Source organism: Tachysurus vachellii, chromosome 6, assembly GCF_030014155.1.
Source record: "Tachysurus vachellii isolate PV-2020 chromosome 6, HZAU_Pvac_v1, whole genome shotgun sequence".
Classification (NCBI taxonomy): domain Eukaryota; kingdom Metazoa; phylum Chordata; class Actinopteri; order Siluriformes; family Bagridae; genus Tachysurus; species Tachysurus vachellii.
This window is the reverse complement of record NC_083465.1, coordinates 14,885,801-14,905,659: the sequence shown is the minus strand read 5'-3', so window position 1 is coordinate 14,905,659 and position 19,859 is coordinate 14,885,801. Positions and strand designations below refer to the sequence as shown.

At 37.7% G+C, this 19,859-nt stretch overlaps 1 protein-coding gene across 1 annotated transcript in view; it reads right to left on the bottom strand.

Moving 5' to 3' along the window:
- Window positions 1–14,330: 14,330 nt before the first annotated feature.
- Window positions 14,331–19,859, bottom strand: part of sfrp5 (secreted frizzled-related protein 5) — a 12,431-nt gene continuing 6,902 nt past the window's right edge. Inside the window, exon 3 of the mRNA XM_060872461.1 lies at window positions 14,331–15,452. Coding sequence (XP_060728444.1) covers window positions 15,124–15,452 — 329 coding nt within the window. The 3' untranslated portion in view covers window positions 14,331–15,123. The remainder of the gene's footprint in view (window positions 15,453–19,859) is intronic.

The window sequence follows — 19,859 nt, the reverse complement described above, 5'->3', positions numbered from 1 at the left end:
TGTCACAGTCCATCTTTCTCCTGTATCACTCAATTGAATCAGCAGACCCATCTATTAGCATTATCAGTATCGAGACATACCTTTGTATAGCTTGATAACCTTTCTCGCCACTGGTGTACTAAGATGCATGGATGTCAGTATCTGCTAATTTGGAAGATTGTCAGCACAGTACAGTTCTTAATGACAATGCATGTTCTGAATATTATGCTTTTATAGCTTTAGACAAGTTAAAATATCTTGTAACACCTCATTTGACATTGAGCAAAGACCATTTAACAGTCAAGTACTGAATAGATCTTTTGTAATGCAATACTGGAGAATTTATGTTAAAACTTTTAAGTTGACATTAAACATTTTTTCTGACTGTGATTTATGTAAAAGAGTAGAGAGAAACCCTGAATATTCCACTATAAACAGAGTAAGAAAGTAATTTATTTTTAGCATTATCTTGGAGTTTGTTGAGGTACACAGAGTGTTAAATAAAAGTGTAATAAATGCAAATTTAATTGTGGGCATTAACTTTGGCTGCAAAATTAGTTTGGCTCACATACAGGCTTTGTAAATTAAGTTGAGTTTACTTATCAAGGTGCTTTATAATAGTTCTGGATGGAGATAGACCATAAATTACAGTAAAAATACCTTCTAAAAGCTAACTTTGCAAGTGGATACTTTATAAAAGATAAAGAAAAGTGTGCTCTTAGTAAAGATAAAAACAAATAAATCCAAGACGGGTTAAAAATAAGATAAAAATTAAGTTCAAATAAACTTTAAGTCTCAAATAATTGAGTCATAATGGTGAATTGTTATTACCTTGTACAAGTTACTAATTTCTATTAGTATTCTGCTCACTTTTATTTTTTTTTTAAATAATCATCAGTTATAATTTTAATGAAAAAAACCATTAAAACCAAATGTTTACTATTTTGTGGCTAAGTGGACATAGCCAAGAAGTAGCTTTATTTCTTTCTTTATTGCAGTAAATAACAAATGTGCTTGCAGGCATTTATTAGAAAAAGCTGAATTTGTCTACAAAATCTAGTAAAACTGGCACAGTGGTACAGAGGGTAGTGCTGCTGCCTCACAGCTCCAGGGTCCCTGGTTTCATTCTGAGCACAGGTTACTGTCTGTGTTGAGTTTCACAGTGTCCCATTCTGTGGGTTTTGTCTGAGTTCTCTGGTTACCTCTCAAAAACATATAAGAAGGTGGACTGTCTACTATAAATCGCCTCTAGGTATGAATGAGTGTATGAATGTATATGCACACTGTCCTGTAATGGGCTGCCTTCTCTTTTACCTTGCCCAAACACTGTAAATTATGTGGAATCCACAACATTTTGAATTACTCTTTATAGAAACTTTGTAGAACTTACAGACAGAGCATGAACAGTTACACAGAAAGTTCTTCCTCCTTTGTTTCTCCTATGGCAGCTACTGTACATATAGTAGATTCTCAAATGCTTAGTGAATGGTTACTGGTTTCTCTTCTTTTGCACACATCTGCATGCAATGTCTTTGTCTTTGTGGATGTTGTCAATTTAGCAGTTAAGAAGAGTGTGCACAAGGTGATAGAGACGCAGGCCATAAGATTTATGGCAGAAGCAGCTTACCATGTTAAACAGAGGGGAACATTTTTCAGGCACTGTGATGCGATGGAATCAGATCAGATCAGACATTTGATTTATGGTGACTGAAGGGCCAGAGGCCACAGCAGCCCTCTGAGGTCTTGAAATAATTACAGGAGGTGTTTTAGGCAGCACAGAGTCTAGTCATGCTAAGGAATTCCCATAATGTGGGAAGTACTATAATGGTATTAAAGGATATTAAATAAAACAGAAACATTCAATGTATTTTAATATAAACAGACCATATTTTCATTTATGATGTCATTCATAGCACAGGGTGACCAAGGAATTTGGTCTTTAAAAGAAAACAATCATTAATGTTATGATGGGGTTGTGGCAGCTTTTACTGCTGATAACAGCACATTTTGTCGTCTCAGCAGCACCAAAGTCTATTTACAAATCACATTACTTAAATAGTATTTATTTATTTACACAATTTATATAAGAATGGTCTGCTACTCCCTTTCTCTTGCATGACTGCAGTCTCTTTACATCCCTTGAGGTGAACACATTCCTGAGCATTCCAGGACGGAGGCTCATTCTTTATCCCAGATAACACTGTGGTGTGGAGTTGCGGACTCGGCTGCCTCGCCCTGTCGGGACACACTGTCTCCAGATACAGAGGAGCAGGGGCACTCACCTTTGAGCTCATGGTGCATGTGGCTGCAGTGCTCCCAGGACGTGGAAATTTGGTCATCATGCTGGAATTCATTCCAGCCATTTCCTACTGCAAGATTCCAGGAAATTACAACATGGCTCCAACTCAGCAGGTGTATGCCAGGTTGTGGTCAACTTGCAATGCAAAAGAACAAGTTCAATGTTCATCCATTCATGATCAGATGATGACTGTAGGATACTGTTTTCATTCCATAATAATATATTGCAACCATAATTAACAGAAAATCACATGCATGAATTTCAATTTTGTGTTTGATGTCTATCCATAGTGGCTGATCCTCTCCACATACAGTAGGTGTTCAAAGGAGCTTTAATCCTAGCTTTAACTGACTTTGCCCTTATGTAATCTAAGTGCTGACAGCATAACTTTGAGAAGATAAAGAGGCCATCAGCGCCATGGCGTCTGACTGCTACCAGAACACTGTTCCTCTGCTTTATGTGAAGGTGTTGAGTGCTTGAGACAAAGTGCACAGGTAGTGCACTATCTCTGTACCAAGGCTGTGGCGTTATATTAAGTGTTCATTAAAATAGATTTCTTTTTATCCATGCAGGGCTGTCAGAGCACACAGTCTTGTTCATGCCCTTGTGTCCTGTCAGGTCTGGTGCATAATGCCTACTTTGGCTTTAGGCACAGATTAGACACCAGTGATCCTTCCATAACAAATAAAGTGTAAATCTACTGGAGCAACAATACCTATTATTATGGAGGATTTTTCAATACAAACTTTTCTTTTTCCTGAATAGAATGATTAACAGTAGAGCATCACTGTGTGAGGCATAACGAAAGATTTATTGTACTGTATTACACAGGAGGAATGCTGTCCAGGGTACATAACATTTGTTTTCTCTTACTGTAAATGTTTGTAGAATGACATTGCGCAAATGTGTTTTTCAGTGCTGTTCTGCAGGGCTCACTGTCCATTTCTCTAGCTGAAAGAGACTGTATTTAAATATTGAAATGCGTACACAGAGGGAAAAGAACAAAAATTCCTTTGGTACATGTATATATTTAAATACTGGTAGCAGTTTGCATAATTATTGGTTTGTTTAGAATTAAAATGAGACTATGCAGACAAAGAGTTTGCCTCTGAGCAATGGAAAAAAAAACTATTATGTGATGATATGTCATTTTTCAACCTTTAACCTACATCTGGTCATGTTTATATTCAGAGAAAGCCAAAGGATGCCATCAACCCACAAAGTCTGTTGCTAGCTGTTAGATTTGTTGGTGGTTCTGTAATGGTATAGGCAGCAGTCTTGTGTAAATCATTAAATCCTATGATTGCACAACATGGCTGTGTAAAGGGCAAGAAATATGAGCACCAGGTGCTGCTTCTGTAGTGCACATACCGTATCCTAAGGATGCCACATTCTGAAATTATAATACTACTATTTAAAACATACAAGTGCATGATTTGGTATTAATAATAACTTTTTTTTACAAATTGATTATAGTAAACTCCCATGGCCAGTCACTGGGTCTTACTCCTGTAGCTACATAAAATTTCATAGTATTCAGTAAATAATTAAGAATTTCCAAATAATGTGTTTTTGTATCTGGTAATCACCCTGGAAAACAAGGGATAAAAAACAAATAACCTGAAATGCAAACACTTAATATTGGCATCTTTATAAATGCAGACAGTGCGTACAAATTCAACTCTGTTATATTTTAGCGATTACTACAATATGTCAGTTGTCTTAATGTAATGAATTGATACATGAATTTTCATGAATGCACATTGTGAACAGAGAAAAAACAGTTCTTTGTCTGTACTGGAAAGTTGAGTAGTGCAGCACACCCACGATTTGTAATGAAGGCGTTCAGTATGGTAATTAGTGCACATGTGCCCTTTACTCTCAGAGACTTCCATGTGGCCGTGAGCCTTCCTCCCTGTGGCCCGAGCTCACTCGGCCTGTCTAAACAAATACCTCATCCACAGGACCAGCACAGAACTGCACAATAACAGGTCTGAAATCAGGTCTGCTCCTCATGACATGCACATCCTCCATCCACCTACTGCTGCTGCTGCTTAGGACCTCTGGATAATCAAATCACATCTGGCCAAAGTGTCTTCTTTTATCTGATTTATTAGAAGAAAGAAAACTACTGAGCAGCAACAATGAACTATATTTCACTATCCAAGTTGGCAGTTAAGGGTTATATAGAGTCTATACAATATATAAAGTTTATGTCTACAATTAATCTAGAAATAGGTCTAATGCCTAACTTTTATTATAAAACCTTACATATAAAGACACCTACTAAAGTCAGTGTGAAGGTATACAATATAAGGTATTACAATATATGCAGGGCTTCAAATTTTGAATAAATTAACCTATTGACTAAATACTTTGATATCACATCATTTTCTCAAAAAAAGAGATTAGTAGTTTTTTCCTCTTAAACCCCAATCAAAAATCAAATCCTGTTAAAACTGAAATTCATTAGCATGCACTTGATGAGTTGTCAGTTTTTCCCAGCTCTGTAAGACAGCAGAGGAGTTGGCTGAAAGATTTTATACTGTATCTCCCAGACTTGACCCTGGACAACAGTTAATGTCTGTTATTTAGTGATGCTGACCAGGTGCTAAATCCAATCTGACTTACAATGAGATACAGTGATATACAGCAGCAATACTTCTACTTATTATAGATTATTGTTGATAAGGTTTTGGATAATAGCCATTGTTTTTGATATTATATTGAGGTACATCAAGACAGCTGAGTAAATTGTTGTAAAGAATATTAGATGTAGTCTAAAAGAACCTTTAAGTGAAATTCCATCTATTTTGTTTCTTGTGAACGCTTTATTCTGTCCACACACACTCTGAATAGTCTTTGCTGTCATTGCACAGTTTTGATGATGGTTTGACTCAGCATGGGGCTTAGGGGTGGTTGAGTGGGGCATTAATTTAGCTGTGGCTGCCACCACTGATCTCGACAATTCCCATGGCACTTAAGCTGTGTTACATGATTTATAGCATACAGTATAAACAGTGAGGCATGCTGGCTTAGGAATTTGAGATAAGGGCTTAAACCCTATTGACCACTTTAAAGTAAATGGTCACTTGGCTTTGAGAGAGATCGCGGCTTACCAAAATAGAGACTTTAAAATTTCCCCTTGTATGAACAAATACAGAATGAAACAAAGAGTGTGAGGAAAATTCAAGGATAGAGTTTCCAGTCCCCACTAAGCTGAGGAGGGAAAAAGAGCAGTGCAACTTATCATAAATCATTTCAATCTGTGTTTGAAGCAGACTCCTATTTGCACTGTTCAATGTTATATATAAAACAGAGAAAGAGAGAGAGAAATAGAGAGAGAAATAGAGAGAGAGAGAGAGAGAGAGAGAGAGAGAGAGAGAGAGAGCATATTATAAATGTGTCTATACAGTATTAATGAATCCAAACCCATACACAGCTTGGTTGCATAAGACAGGCAGAGACCATAGATAGATTCCTGTACTTCAAAGACATCCAGATCCCTACGACACACAGTCTTTATATTTCTCCCTGTTTCTGTCCAGAAAAGCTGTGGCAGGGAGTGTGGCTTGAGAGTTATCCTACCACAACCACATTCTTCTCCTTCAGCTCACCAGGCTATGACTGAGGAGTGTTTGCTTTGTCCACTACACCGTAAGGGTTTCTGTGGGAGCACACTAATCATTCCTGACTATGACTTGGCAGGTGATAACCTTCAAGTGACACTTTTGAATGGATGGATGTGTTTGGGTGGGGATATGATATATATTAAAAAGAGAGAGGGAGATATTATGGCAGTGATGGAGCGTTTAATGAAAAGCTATGAATCATGAATTCTGTACCTCCCATGGCACCGACTTGCTTGGCAGCTGGAACATGGAATGAGTCAGTGTTTCCTACAGGTGGAGCCCCAGGTCCAACTCCAAACACCCCTGACATATCAGACACCTTCACATTGTAATCACTTTATCCTTTCATTCATAAAATCATTTGTGGTAACCCTAAGCCTATATGCCTGAACAAACCTACACTTATCATCTACTTTAGGAACATCTCTACTATCCAGTTTTTTTGAGCCTGTCCCTGTTGTAGCCTCATTTATGTGTCTGTGTTGTAACTTCATTCTGAGCTGCTGTTTTCCTCACCATCATATCTGTGTTACTGTAACCTTCCTCTCAGCTCTAACCAGTCTGGACATACATTGCCGTCTCTCATCAAGAATGTATTTCTACATGCAGAATTGTTATGGAGAAGCTTGAAGCAGTTAACGAGGTATATGGACGATACCATGGCAAGGCACATTCAACTCAGTTCTGCTCAGTGTCCAGAATATTGGCATATAGGAAAACAAATTACATGCTGTTTTAAAGAACCAACACCTTACTCTGACATAAATAAAATAAAGTAGTGATTTAAATAACTGTAGTCAAAGACATTACATCCTGTTTCCTTGACCTTTACTGAGTAATGTCTCGACCCTACTGAGTCAGCACTCAACACCTTAGAATAAATATAGTATGCGGGATTTATCACTTATTCAGCTTCTGTACATGCTTTAACCTGCTCAGGGTCACAGTAGATCCAGAAGGCAGGAATTTACCTCATTAGGGACAAATGGGTGTATAACAAAATAACAACAGATGCATTGCAGCAGATGTTCACAAATATCCCAATCAACAAGGGTTTTGCTGAATAAATTAGTCTCTGTTACGTATTTCTTTATCCTGGTGACCATTGTTCCTACAATCCTGACCAGGATAAAGCAGTCACAAAAGATATGAAATTGCTGAATGAACATAAAATTTCACGATAAGCAAGAGGAAGTTCTCATATCTTACCAAATCAATCATCCGTGGCATGTTTTGAAATTTTTTACATAGAAGTTTTCAGTTTTTGCTCATTGAGACTTTTGGAGAGATGCCTCTATGATAACAGTTGTGTGCAGTGTTTTGCATAGGAATGTCTTCCGTTACTGACCACTGTGCATTTTTCCAGCTTTATTGAGCAAGGTAACAGGATATGGATTACTTACTCATGTTGTCTAAGTAGTTGAAATCCTGCAATTTATCAGACAATACTGAATGTCTCTTTTTTTGGAGCAAAGACATAAATGTGAACATAAGGGTCACCATCTCCGGCATTCACAGACAAACACAAAATATGGCACATGGAAGATTCTGTTCTCTGAATAGTGACACAGAGACGTGAAACACTCTTGGTGAATTCAGATGTTTATCTGAGTATTATGTGTCAAAACTACAGATATAATTATTTTAGGAAGTTGCTCCTCTTACTGATTTTGTTTGTGGGTCTGTCTGTATGGAAATTAGAGATGTTAGCCAGTAACAGGATAGCTTTTGTCTTAATGCAGCAGTACTATATGAGTATCATCTTACAAGTAAGATGCAAATAATGTAATGGAAGATCAGCGGATTAGACCGCAAAGCTCTCTTACTTAGCAGTTATAATTTAAGTGAAGGAGAGTAATATACCAGGTTTAGTCTCACAAGCTTAGTTTTACATATACAGTAATTCGGTGCTTGAACCACATGTTTTCTGTGTTTGTTGAGTAGGTGGAAGTGTTTTAAACTGAGACAGAACATAAATGCATATTAATACTGTTTGCAGATCCAGTGGTCATTTTGTAAAACTGATTTAATTAGAGGAAAACAAATAAAAACATTAAGTATCAAGAAATACATAAGTATTTTTTATATTATGAAATTACTCAGAAATACTTCTATCATGCATAAAATCCAGTAGAGCAAAGTTGTCAGTGATATTAGAGTATCAATTCTAATGTTAACTAGTCATATTGAAAGCCTTCATATTTTTCCACTTTCTATTGTGATTTGTGTTTCCAAAGTCAGTCAGCTTCTCTGAGTCTTTTTTCCTAAAGATATGTCACACTGTTGTGGCTGTGTGTGGTAGCCTGGATAATCATATGGCAAGCCTAATGTCTCTCTGTCCTCTAACCCTTGGTTGCTGGAGGTCTGTGATTTCCTCGGACATTGTATTCAGTCCTAACACAGTGGGCACAGATTGTTATGCCCCTCAAATGAGAAATGATGTTAAAGTCCATCATACCTGTTTGTTTGTCAGGACAGGCTGACACATTGATTGGCAGGCCATCAGTCCTGCTTTTTTTTTCACAGGAAACAAATTCATATAAATGAAAAAGAGTTGGTTGGGGGAGACAGTGTGTGTGGCTGGGGCAGTGAGGGAGGTAAGGGTTAGCTGGGGGGTGGCACAACCCTAATGACCCCAATTCATTCTTTCTTATAGAAAGCTGTATTTCTCCCCTAAAGAGGCATTGTGCTCACCCCTTTCCCACATGGGAACTCTGTTTGAGTGAGGAGGAGGGCTGTAAGAGCTAGGTTGCAAGAGAAGCTATGGCAGACTGCCATTCCTAATGAACAATGCCATAGAATAGCTTTATTTGTCAAGACCTCCTCGGGCTGTACATAGAGAAGCTTTGGGTATGTTGAATGGGCTAACTAAGGCTGTTGCTCCACTCAAACTGCCCCTATCCTCACTCCCACCCCCCAGTTTTTCCACTTGCAGACCCCATTGATTAACCTGGTTCTGAGTCTGAAAGGACGTTAACAAGATGCAGTTTAAAGTTTATGTCAATTAGTAGTCATAGTGTGATGGGACAGCTGCAGAGTTTGTGTGTTAACTCCTGACTGTCCGGTCCCAGGCCCAGACTCATGGCCCACAGGTCAAAGTTTGCAATCCTGAGGTGAAACCACATAATCTTAATCGGCAGTGTCACTCCTCTAAACCCTTCTTACAACCTTGACCCTAGGGGCCAGATGTTGAAAAGACTCACAAATATTTACCAGAGAACAACTATCATTAAGTTGCTTTTCATTTTTTTATTCATGTTATTTATGATAACAGTTATTTATTCATGTATTTCTGGAATACTGTGATGTTTTAACAGACACAAAGTTTAATTTCATTTGACTTACTTTCACCTACAATGAAGTCCAACAAATATTCTGACATTGTCTTCCAAGCTATCTAAACTATTCTGTACCATAGCTCATAGTGCACTGTTTACTGACGATCTCACTGTTTCCTGATAAATCTCTCTTTCTCTCTCATATTTACTTACTGTTATCTACATTTTAACTGAAGGCCTGAGCCTAATTGTTCACATTTTCCTTATAATCTGCTACATATTTACTTATTTATTTACTTATTTTTTATTTATTTATTTATTTGATTTGCATACCAACCTCACATGGTCATAATTTTAGCATACATGGTGCTTAGTTTATGTTCAGCCTAGACAAGCTATGTTAAACAACATACCAGTGCAGCCCACAGCCTGAGATCAGCCTCAGGATCACTGTATATAATGAAATTGCTTCAGTGCTGTCAGTGTTGGGAGATGAGGAACATTCTCATACAAACACATAACATAATTAATTCTTCTTTATATGTTACAAGAGCTGGGCAGCAGTATCACAAGAGCTTTTTTCAAACTATACACAGCTGCTAGAGAGAACTTTCCATTTATCTTATAGTACAGAATAATATACACTATTATACACAATATACACTATGGACTAGGCCATATGACTGTGCTGGCTTTAGTGAAAGACTCATGTGAGTATGTGTTCTAAACAGTCAAAGCCTGTGTGCTTTTTAGACCCCAGCATCCACCACCACTCTTTAGCCACTAATGAGCCTTAACATAATTTTGTTTATGAGCTGCTAAATACAGCAGGCAACATTTGATGTGGTTTGCCATTGGACCTATAAAATGTTATGTTAAACTAAACTAACCACATGTGAATCTGAGCAGGAAATGAATACTGGAAAACATAATCTGTAAAGATCCAAAATCAGATGAGAAATTGGACCACCTTGAGCCACAAAAACTTTACAGTCTCTGGAACTGTACTGGAAGGATGAATACTATGCTTTGAAAATGTATTCCCTCAACTGGTGTTTTGCTGACTGTGGTGTAGAGCTGTGTCCTACATGCTAGCCCAAACTTCTCCACAGTTGCTTTGAGGTATGGTGGCATCAGTTTCATAGTCATAAAGACTTTCAGTAAGCCCTGTGTATGGATGCATTTTTGTTCTGAAAGAGACCTCTCCCATCAGGTTAGAAATTTTTTCAACATATGATACAGGTGATCAGTCTAAATATCATTGTAATTAATTGCAGTGTTACTTTACTCCAACAAGTAGAACCTTCCATGAAAAGAAAATGGCCCGTAGCATAAGAGAGCTACTGTGTTTTTTACCCTGTCTATCTTATCTTTGACAGTGACATGTCTAAGACGCTTAAACGTCTGATCTCAGGAAAGTAGTTTTTTGGAGTACTGTCTCCTTGTATCAGTTGACCATTTTGTCAGGTGCACCTACCATATGTTAATACTTTTTAAGTACACAATTAGTATACTAGTTAGCTCATAGTATAGTAGTATACTATTTGCTCATTGATTGCTGTGCTCAAGTTACTAGCTGTTGTATAGAATTGGGAAGTGTCCTCAATTGGGAGTTAGTTAGTGTCCTCAGTTAAAAGTTTAACTCAGTTAGTTAAACTGCTGAGATTATTTGGACTCAGATTACTGCAAAAACAACGGCATAGTAATATAATTTAACAGTGACGTGAAATACGGCTAATTATGGTGACCCATACTCAGAATTTGTTCTCTGCGTTTAAACCATCCAAAGTGTAAACACACAGCAGTGAACACACACCGGGCAGCCATTTATGCTGCGGTGCCCAGGGAGCAGTTGGGGGGGTTCGGTGCCTTGCTCAAAGGCACCTCAGTTGTGGCCAGCCTGAGACTCAAACCCACAACCTTAGGGTTAGGAGTCAGACTCTCTAACCATTAGGCCATGACTGAGGTGCCCTTGAGCAAGCCACAACTTCCCCCACTTAATATGGCTTTAAGAGACAGTGGCTTAAACACATAATCTAACTTTGACACACCAATCTTATTAATGCACATCCTGAGTGTACAGATCATATCTTATCTTTTTTCCATGCATATATTGTGTTCTGTCTTCTAGCTCTTAATTTTGTTAGTGGTCATTATTCGAGCACTTGACTACTGGTAGCTGGATATTTGTGGTTAACTGACAGATTTTCAACATAGTGGGGATGTTTTAAAGTCTCAGAAACGCTGTTGTACTTGATACACTCAAATCAATAACACACACATTAGCATGCCACTGCCATGTCAGTTTCACTGCTTTGCTGACAATGGTGGTGAGCCCTATAATATCTTTTTGGTGTTGAATGAGTTTTCTTGAGAAAGGGAAAATCGATCAAACACACTATACTTACATTACCAGCTGACATGTTATAGTCCTTTATAGTTATTTAACCACCAAACTCAGATTAAAACTGAGATTAATCACAATGTTTTTGTTTGTGCTGAGTGTGTGAGCACATTATCCCTAGGAATTTTCCAGATAAGTGCTGAGTGCATAGTACCTCAACATGACCCATCTGTACACTCTATAATATACACTAAGGGATAAACCTCACTTAATCCTCACCCGTATGAACAAAGAGCACAAGTGACCTAGACATGTTATTAATTATAATTGAATTGTACTCTCTTATCCTATGTTCCCGTCCTGTAATGCCCATTTGAGCTGTTTACTTAATTGCTTTTGTGGTATCAGCACCATGTGTCTCAGTTGACCCAGAGAGCCACCTTGACATCTGGAAACGCTCTTAAAGTGTAGAAAGGAGCTTCCAGAGGAACTACTGGAAAATGCAGCACAAAATCTATCATCAGCAAGTCAGAAATGAACCAGAATGAGTGATTTTTGGTCACTGTAACATATCTCATGGAGGATCTTACACCCACTGGGTAGGCAAACTTTTGAAAGTTGGTGCTCTATTGTTTGTATTTTTAGGAATATGGAATGAGATGAACAATTTGTGTCTGGGAGACTTGCAATAGACTGCAACCCTCTTAATGTATATGACTGTCAATTAAGTAATCTGTGAAAAGGTGACTGCTATCACTGCACAAGCAATAGAAGTAGACAAAGAGTCCATTCTTTATCCCAGGCAGTAGACCAAAGCGATTATTGGAAAGAGAAAGAGAGAGAGAAAGAGAGAAGGATTGAAAGGCAAAGAGAGCTCTTGGCGGCACACTGCATTCCCAGTTATATTAACCTTCCAGAGAAATCAGTCTGACACAGAAGCTGACGGAGGATCTAAATTACCTTTTGATTGCTGGTGTGGCAGCCTGTTTATATTATCGGTCATCTGGCACAATGCATCCCCCTGTTCGGCCCCTCTGCAGTCGTCAGGCCCTTATTAATTATAGTAAGTGACCTTTGAGCGGGTGATGAGAGAGATGAGGCTTGGGGGGCCAGTCCCATAGACACACTGCCTGTTTGATGAGCTCCTATGACTAGGCTCTTTTTTTTTTGTAGAGAATCCTGCTTTTTTTTGGTACTGCTGATATCTCTTGCTCACGATCAATCCCCTTCTTTCTCCACCCCACATCTACCACCCCCACCCCTATCACAACCTCCCTCTGCCTTTGAGTTTTTTTCAACACTGTAATCTAACAACAGATTCTTCTCTATTATTTTCTATATGTGTGTGGCAGCATCACTGCTGGCATTTTAATACAAGCCTCATTGTCATCCTTCACTCACCAGATCACTGTCCATTCTTACATTGGTAGGGAAACAATTATAATTTAGGCAATTCTAGTACAGTGAATAACATTGCTTGTTACCTTCTGTACCTTTTAAGCTCTTAAGTTTTGTCTTCTGTCATTTGTATTGTGGAGTTTGTAAGCACATACCTTTGTTTTAATAATAAAATGCCAGAGCAGGTGTACCACATCGGATCCTAAACAGAATTGATGAGGTTTATGTTCATATCACTGTGGTGTGTATCCAACAAGTATCCAAATTAGTTTTAGGTTTAAAACATATTTAGGCAGAATGTTATTTACCAAGACATTTATTAAACTGCCTGTTTCCATATTTAGGCAGACAGTTATTACAAGGGAAGGTCTCTCTAATCTCAATTTTGTTTCCCTAAAATATATTTATATAAACCCAAATTAGAGGGGATCATTTTGTTCAAAATCCAATTTTACATCATTGTTGGCTGTTTTCCATAATTTACACAGCACAACAGCATCCAGTCGGTTTTCCCAGACCACCAGATATATGATGTGCATGATAATTGTAGTTTCTTTCTTGCTTTAAAGATTTATATGAGTGACTTTAGTTCTCATGAATCTGATGAATTTACAGTGTTTCATGCCATAACCAAATGACTCCACTAGGTTAATCATTACTTACAAAGTACAATTCCCATGCCCAATTTCAGCTGTCAGCATCAATATATTTCAACCATCAGTTAAATATGAGCATGGGACTGTATGTATGCAGGCTAATGAGACGCCAGGATCCTGGTGTGCGCTGGATAGATCTGCAGCCAGTGTTGATGAAGAATATCCAGCACAATGCCAGCTGTGCTGATACTGAAGACTTAATCTGATATTTCAGCTTTCACAACATAGACCTGAGAGCAAAAAATTGACTGACAGATATCTTCTCATTTAAATCTCATTTAAATGTATTTACTCGTTACACTAAAGTACAATATATGGCCAAATCTTTATGTACTGTATACCAGACCATGTGTGACACTTATACAGTATGTGCTTTTTGAATAAGGCTTTCTACTAAATTTTGTGTGGCTCTGGGGATTTGCCCATTAAGTTCAAGAACATTAGTGAGATTGGGTACTGGTGCCAGGGTGAGGAAGCTTGGGGTGCAGTTGGGGCTTCAGTTCATCCTAAATGTTTTCAGTTTGGGTAAAATATGCATAGGGGTGACATGGTCAGGTCTCCACAAATCTTTGACCATATAGTGTACTCTATGTTGTAACTATTTTTTTTAGTATTGTAGTTTATATATTTTATTTTGTTTCAAACTTTGGTTTAGATGATTTCAGGATGGTTAAAACAAGGCCAGTCCAGCAAATCTGCTTTAAAATTTAACCCATTAATGTCATTAATAACAGTTCTAGCATAAAGATTTAAATCATTTATTTTAACAACAGTAAATTGTATGTAAATGATATGCCTGCCAGATGTTTCTTTTCTTTTTTAATTCCTTAGAAGTGTGAGTCGTAATAATTTCAGTACAAAATGTATATTTTAAAGAACAAAGTATAAAAAGGCATCAGAGATCTCACCAACCAAACTGCGAGTTTCAGTCCAGAGTCTGCCATTCAACTGGCTGGTATGAGACACTCTCTCAGAACTGGGAAGTGATGCAGGTGCTACTCATAGTCCCACTGACCAACAATCACGAATATCTGCAATCAGTCCTCTTTCTCAAAACAAACCACTTTAGATCTGGCCTCGCATTTTAGAAGCACTTTCATAACCATAATCATATCTACATGGTTTATGGTCTAACTTTTTTTTTTTTATCCATATCTACAAAATAAAGTTTAACAGAAAAGCTATTTTTCTTTGAATCTAATGTTTACCTACTGATTGTTCTTTTCTTCACTCTGACATAAACATGATCAGGACAAATTGATCCTACTTCTTTCGTATCCCTTCTGATGATTCTGGGATTACTTACCACACAAAAATGGCATTTCACTTGGACTTTTCTTTGGAATGATATTTTATCCTCTGCTCTAACAAAGGTAAATGAGTACATTTATATAGAGAAAAATGAAGATTGCTGAAGTATCAAACCATTAGCAATGAGTGCTTCCTGAAAGGCAACTGCTGAATAAAATGTATGCGGTAATTGTGGAGGGGGATTGAAAAGCTTTGAGTGAACAGAGTTGAGTTATATAGTCATTGATCACTGGAAGACACTGTGGTATGTTGGACACTGCTGCGACTTCATGTATTTGAGGGCATATTTGAGTTCTTTGCTCTTTTTCTCCCATTTGTGAATAGCCATGAGCAGTAGCTGCTGGTCCACCTTACGGCCCATGATGAGGAAGCTGCTCCCAAGATTGTCGAGTTGAGAACAGGGACAGTTTGCACCATTCTTGATGTACAGCGTTAACTTCTTCAGGTCTTTCTTGCGCAGGATCCCCATCTTAAGAACCTTTTTCTTCTTCTGAGCTGCGATAAGCTTGCGGTCACCTTTTTCCTTCTTTACCTCTTTGATCTTCATTTTAAGAGCTATAGGAGACATAAAGGGATTCAATCATTTCACTCACTGGCAAAAAGCAACATCAACATGTCATGTCAGTGGAAATTAGTGTGTGTGTGTGTGTGTGTGTGTGTGTGTGTTGTCATTCTCTCTCTTTCAATATTTGAGGGAAAAAATGGAGGGAAATTCTGTCATTCCTTTTAGGGTTCCCACCGTCATACTGGCTCCATTCTTTTATACTCTCTCAAGCAGCAAGACATTTCACAACAAGCTCACAGGAACATCCTGGGATATCCCATTCAGTTGAATAGTTTACACCTCCCAAGAGTAGCATCATTTAACCATGGATGGCATTAATTGCAGTCACCCGGGACAGGACAGAGAGACGAATGGAAAGTTTTAAAGACAGATGTGAAACAGTCATACAGTGGTTACAAGCACTTTACAATCTCTACCTCATTCTCTGCCAGAGCTACTCACCTTACATAAGCAGTAAGGTCTCTTTCATGAAGATTTTGAAGACTTATGTACCATGCAATTTATTGCAGGCTTAATGCTACTTTTTACGTTAAGTTAAAAGGTGCTTTTTTTTTTGTTTTTTAACAAAAAATGGTTTGTCTTTAGTGCAAGTCTTTCCTCACTAAGATTAACCTTTGCTGTATTTAAATGATGTGGAAAAAACTGTGAATATGTTTTTTAATAAGTGACACATGTATAAGTCACTTTACTCATGAACAACAAATTCCAAAAGTGAATTTACTGAATTTAAAGGAATAAATCAAATTAAATGACCCTTTGGTAGACAAAATGACTTGCAAAACAATCAGTTTCTGTTCTTCTGTTTTTTGAACAAGCAGCTACAAATCCATAATACAGTCCAGTCCACTACCAAAAATCAATTCATCTTCAGCAACCACTTTATCTTGGTGTGCATGTCTGGGTTCTACTCCAGGATCATTTAGTGTGATGTGGGAATAAACCAGTATTCCCCAGTGATAGGATGCCAGTCTATTCCAGGGCACAGTACACACACATATTCACACCTATAGTCAATTCAAAACAGACCTCCAGATATGTTTTTTGGGGGTGGGAGGAAACCAGAGATCCCAGAGGAAGCCCATGCAACAGAATAACATGAACTGAAGCTCCACAGACAGTTACCTGAGCTCAGAACTGAACCACAATACCTGCGGATGTGAGGCAGCAATGCACTTGCTGTGTCTCACGTGCTGAATAATTTATTAAAGCAGTTATTGTTTAGCAAAAATATTTTACTGTAAACGTAAAAGAAAAATGGATTTTTAGAAATTCTTATATGTAAAGGAAATACATATAAGCAACCTAAAATTACTTCAGTTGATTCTGATAATCTAGTCAGTGATAATGATGTTTGATACTGATGTTACATACAGTACTGTTTCTAGTACATATCTAGTACAAGTTTTTCACTTCCTTCTTGATCCTAAGTGTCAGTAGATTTTTTTCACATAAGACAGAATGCAAAAGTATTAAGCAAAGGAAATGGCTAAATAAATAAATAAATAAATAAATAAACTGGATTTCATAAATGATCCATATTTGGGAGATATTTGTGGTTGTTTTTTTATACTATTTTATTTTACTTCTTATGTCCCAGACTGTCAGTCCCTACATGTCATACTGTGTGTAGTTATGTATGTGACAATTACAATTTGAAATTGAATTATTATGGAAAGGTGGAAAGAACAGAGCAGGACCAGCTGGATGCCACAATATGCGAGGATCAAAACAAGAGATTCTGCTATCTCATAGAGTTGTGCATCAAGTAGCTTAAAATTCAGAGATTAACAACACATAAGCTCTGATTTTAATGCTTGCCCATCAGCTATAATGTTCCTGGGAGTATGAGCATGCCTGGGCAACATTGTGATGACAAGTTGAACTTACATTTTAAACAAGAGCTGGTCTAAATTGTGGCTGGTTTCTCTGATGGAGTGGGTTGATGAATGCAGGTAAGGACTGGTATTCACTCTGAGCAGAAACAGATCATGTTCCTTAGAAGGTTGTGGTTTTGTGTGTGTGTGTGTGTGTGTGTGTGTGTGTGTGTTTCTTTTTTTCTTTCTTTCTTATGCAGATGTGCAAATGCCCAAAATCTTGCTTTATTTTATCAGTAGAGCTTATTTATTGCCAATTATACATATTGCATATTTACTACTCTTCAGTTCTCTATAACAGTAACAATAGAGATTAGCTCTTATAAATATATAAATAATAAATGATCTCTGTTTTCATCTTTGATATAACTGTTACATTAGTGTTATGTCTAATAAGTTGCTTATCTTTAGTTAAATAAACTGCCATTTTTCTTTTTTTCCCAGGAAAGCCATTAAAAAAGGAATTTGTTACAAAGAATTGTTCAAGTAATTTCTGTGCATAATGGTATTAGTTCATTACCTACAAACCACAGAAGTAGAGACAGGTCTTGACTGAATTACTCGATTATGGTTAAGCAGAAAAACTGTAAATTTTATCACCGGTCCTTGTGAATTAATATGAAAACCACTGAAAAAGTGAGCAAATGACTAATGTAGTACACAAACCTGTGTATATTTATACTTGAGCCATTTATGGGTAATCTGACTGATGTACTACTTTCAGACAGTCAATGAGCAGTTCTGGGTTCTGTTCAGCACTGAGGTCTGTCTGGTTCAAACCACAGATGACAGTTTAAATAAATATAACTTGTGTTGGTTTTAATGTATTTTGGAGTAATCAGTAAAAAGAAGTAAACTCAAAACTGTAGCCTGGAATCTTGCATAGTTTATTTCATCATTGAAAGCCTAAAAAAAAGCTTAAACCCTAGAGGATTTCAAAAACATCCAACGCAGGCAATCTCACATAGCTGGTGTATACTGCATTGTATACTGCATTGTAGAAACTACTCTGTTGGGGAAATTAGGAAATAAAAGGGTATTTCTGTTCATTCTACCTTTTTGTTGTTGAGACTTAAAAATTGTTAAGACCAATTGACCAAAAGAGCAATATTTTTAGTTGTATTGAATGAATGTCGGGGGGCACGGTGGCTTAGTGGTTAGCACGTTTGCCTCACACCTCCAGGGTTGGGGGTTCGATTCCCGCCTCCGCCTTGTGTGTGTGGAGTTTGCATGTTCTCCCCGTGCCTCGGGGGTTTCCTCCGGGTACTCCGGTTTCCTCCCCCGGTCCAAAGACATGCATGGTAGGTTGATTGGCATCTCTGGAAAAATTGTCCGTAGTGTGTGATTGTGTGAGTGAATGAGAGTGTGTGTGTGCCCTGCGATGGGTTGGCACTCCGTACAGGGTGTATCCTGCCTTGATGCCCGATGACGCCTGAGACAGGCACAGGCTCCCCGTGACCCGAGGTAGTTCAGATAAGCGGTAGAAAATGAGTGAGAGAGAGTGAGTGAATTAATGTCTTTGGCAGTCTTTAAATGTTGTAAGATCTAAAAATGTTCTCTCCATCAGATTTACAGTACACTAATCATCGCCTTCGCTGGTCTCTTTCATTAATATCGCTTGCCCTCAAAATGCTGTCTCACTGTGAATAGCAAGAAGGTTGTTGAAATATTAAAAGAGTTGTGTGTGAGTCACATAATTAGATTCAAATATACTAAATAAAACAGGACAGTAAGAATGTTGTTCATTGGCCAGTTAAGACAGTTGAATAAGTAATTTCCTTTTATTAATGGCCTTCATAAGAATAATTGTGCTGGCACTCAGTGTATAGAACCTCTGATGTAGTGAATGTTATTTCCTTGTGGTAACTGAAGGAAATATATATATTCTTTTTATATAACAACCAAGTGAATCAAATAGACCATACAGTTATGAAACTTAATACTCTACCACATTTCTGTGCAGACCACCAAAGAAATATATCAAAACAGCAGCAAATGCATGTTAAATGGTACTATGTAACAGGAAAACATGAGCAAAGCATTATTAATTAGGCATAATTTTTAAAAAATAAGTGATTAACTTGGACATTTGCTTGTGAGCCGTCACAAATATTTATCCAATATGACTGCTGCCTGTCCAACTGTCTGCAAGTATGGAACAGTCAATCCTCCTACTCAACACACTGGTGCAAGTAATTTGTCATACTTAAACATGATTATATACAAAAGTAGGTGATTCCATCCAAGTGAAACAAACCGCACAGCCAAAGACAACTGACAGAATGAAGCCACTTCATGGCCTTCACTACAGAAAGGCTTTTCTGAACTTTTCTTTAGCCAACTCTGAACAGAGAAATACAGATTTCTGGAGATCCACCTCTAATAGGTCAGTGCCAGACATTCTGGAGGCTCAGACAGACTTTAAAGTCCTTCATCCAGTATGGAGGAAAATTTGTAGTCCTTACACAGTGTGTTACATAATACATTAATTTGTCACATACACAATCAGACACAGTATGACAT